Here is a 260-nt window from a genome sequence, read left to right on the forward strand (position 1 = left end):
TTTTCGCTCACCTTGATGGCCAGGAGAGAGATGCAGGCTCCCTGGTCCCGGAAGGCGAAGTAGATGCCCTTCTTCGTCACGGGGATGGAGCGCACCTCGGCGTTGATGATGATGTCGGCGGAGTTGGTGAAGCGGCCTTCGTCGGCGGCGATGCGGTCGATCAGCTTGTAGCTTTCGGGCTCCCAGAAGGGCGGCTCCTTCGTGGCGGCGTCGAACTCGTAGTACAGGAGCGAAAACGTCTCCTTGCCTGCAGGAGACGA

At 61.2% G+C, this 260-nt stretch overlaps 1 protein-coding gene across 1 annotated transcript in view; it reads right to left on the minus strand.

Annotated features, from left to right (window-relative positions):
* Positions 1-260, minus strand: part of LOC119590580 (ephrin type-B receptor 1-like) — a gene marked incomplete at its 5' end in the record, with an annotated part of 34373 nt that overhangs the window by 32573 nt on the left and 1540 nt on the right. Inside the window, 1 exon segment of the mRNA XM_037939255.1 lies at positions 12-247. Within this exon segment, the coding sequence (XP_037795183.1) occupies positions 12-247 (236 nt within the window).

This window comes from Penaeus monodon, chromosome 27 (assembly GCF_015228065.2).
Source record: "Penaeus monodon isolate SGIC_2016 chromosome 27, NSTDA_Pmon_1, whole genome shotgun sequence".
Classification (NCBI taxonomy): Eukaryota; Metazoa; Arthropoda; class Malacostraca; order Decapoda; family Penaeidae; genus Penaeus; species Penaeus monodon.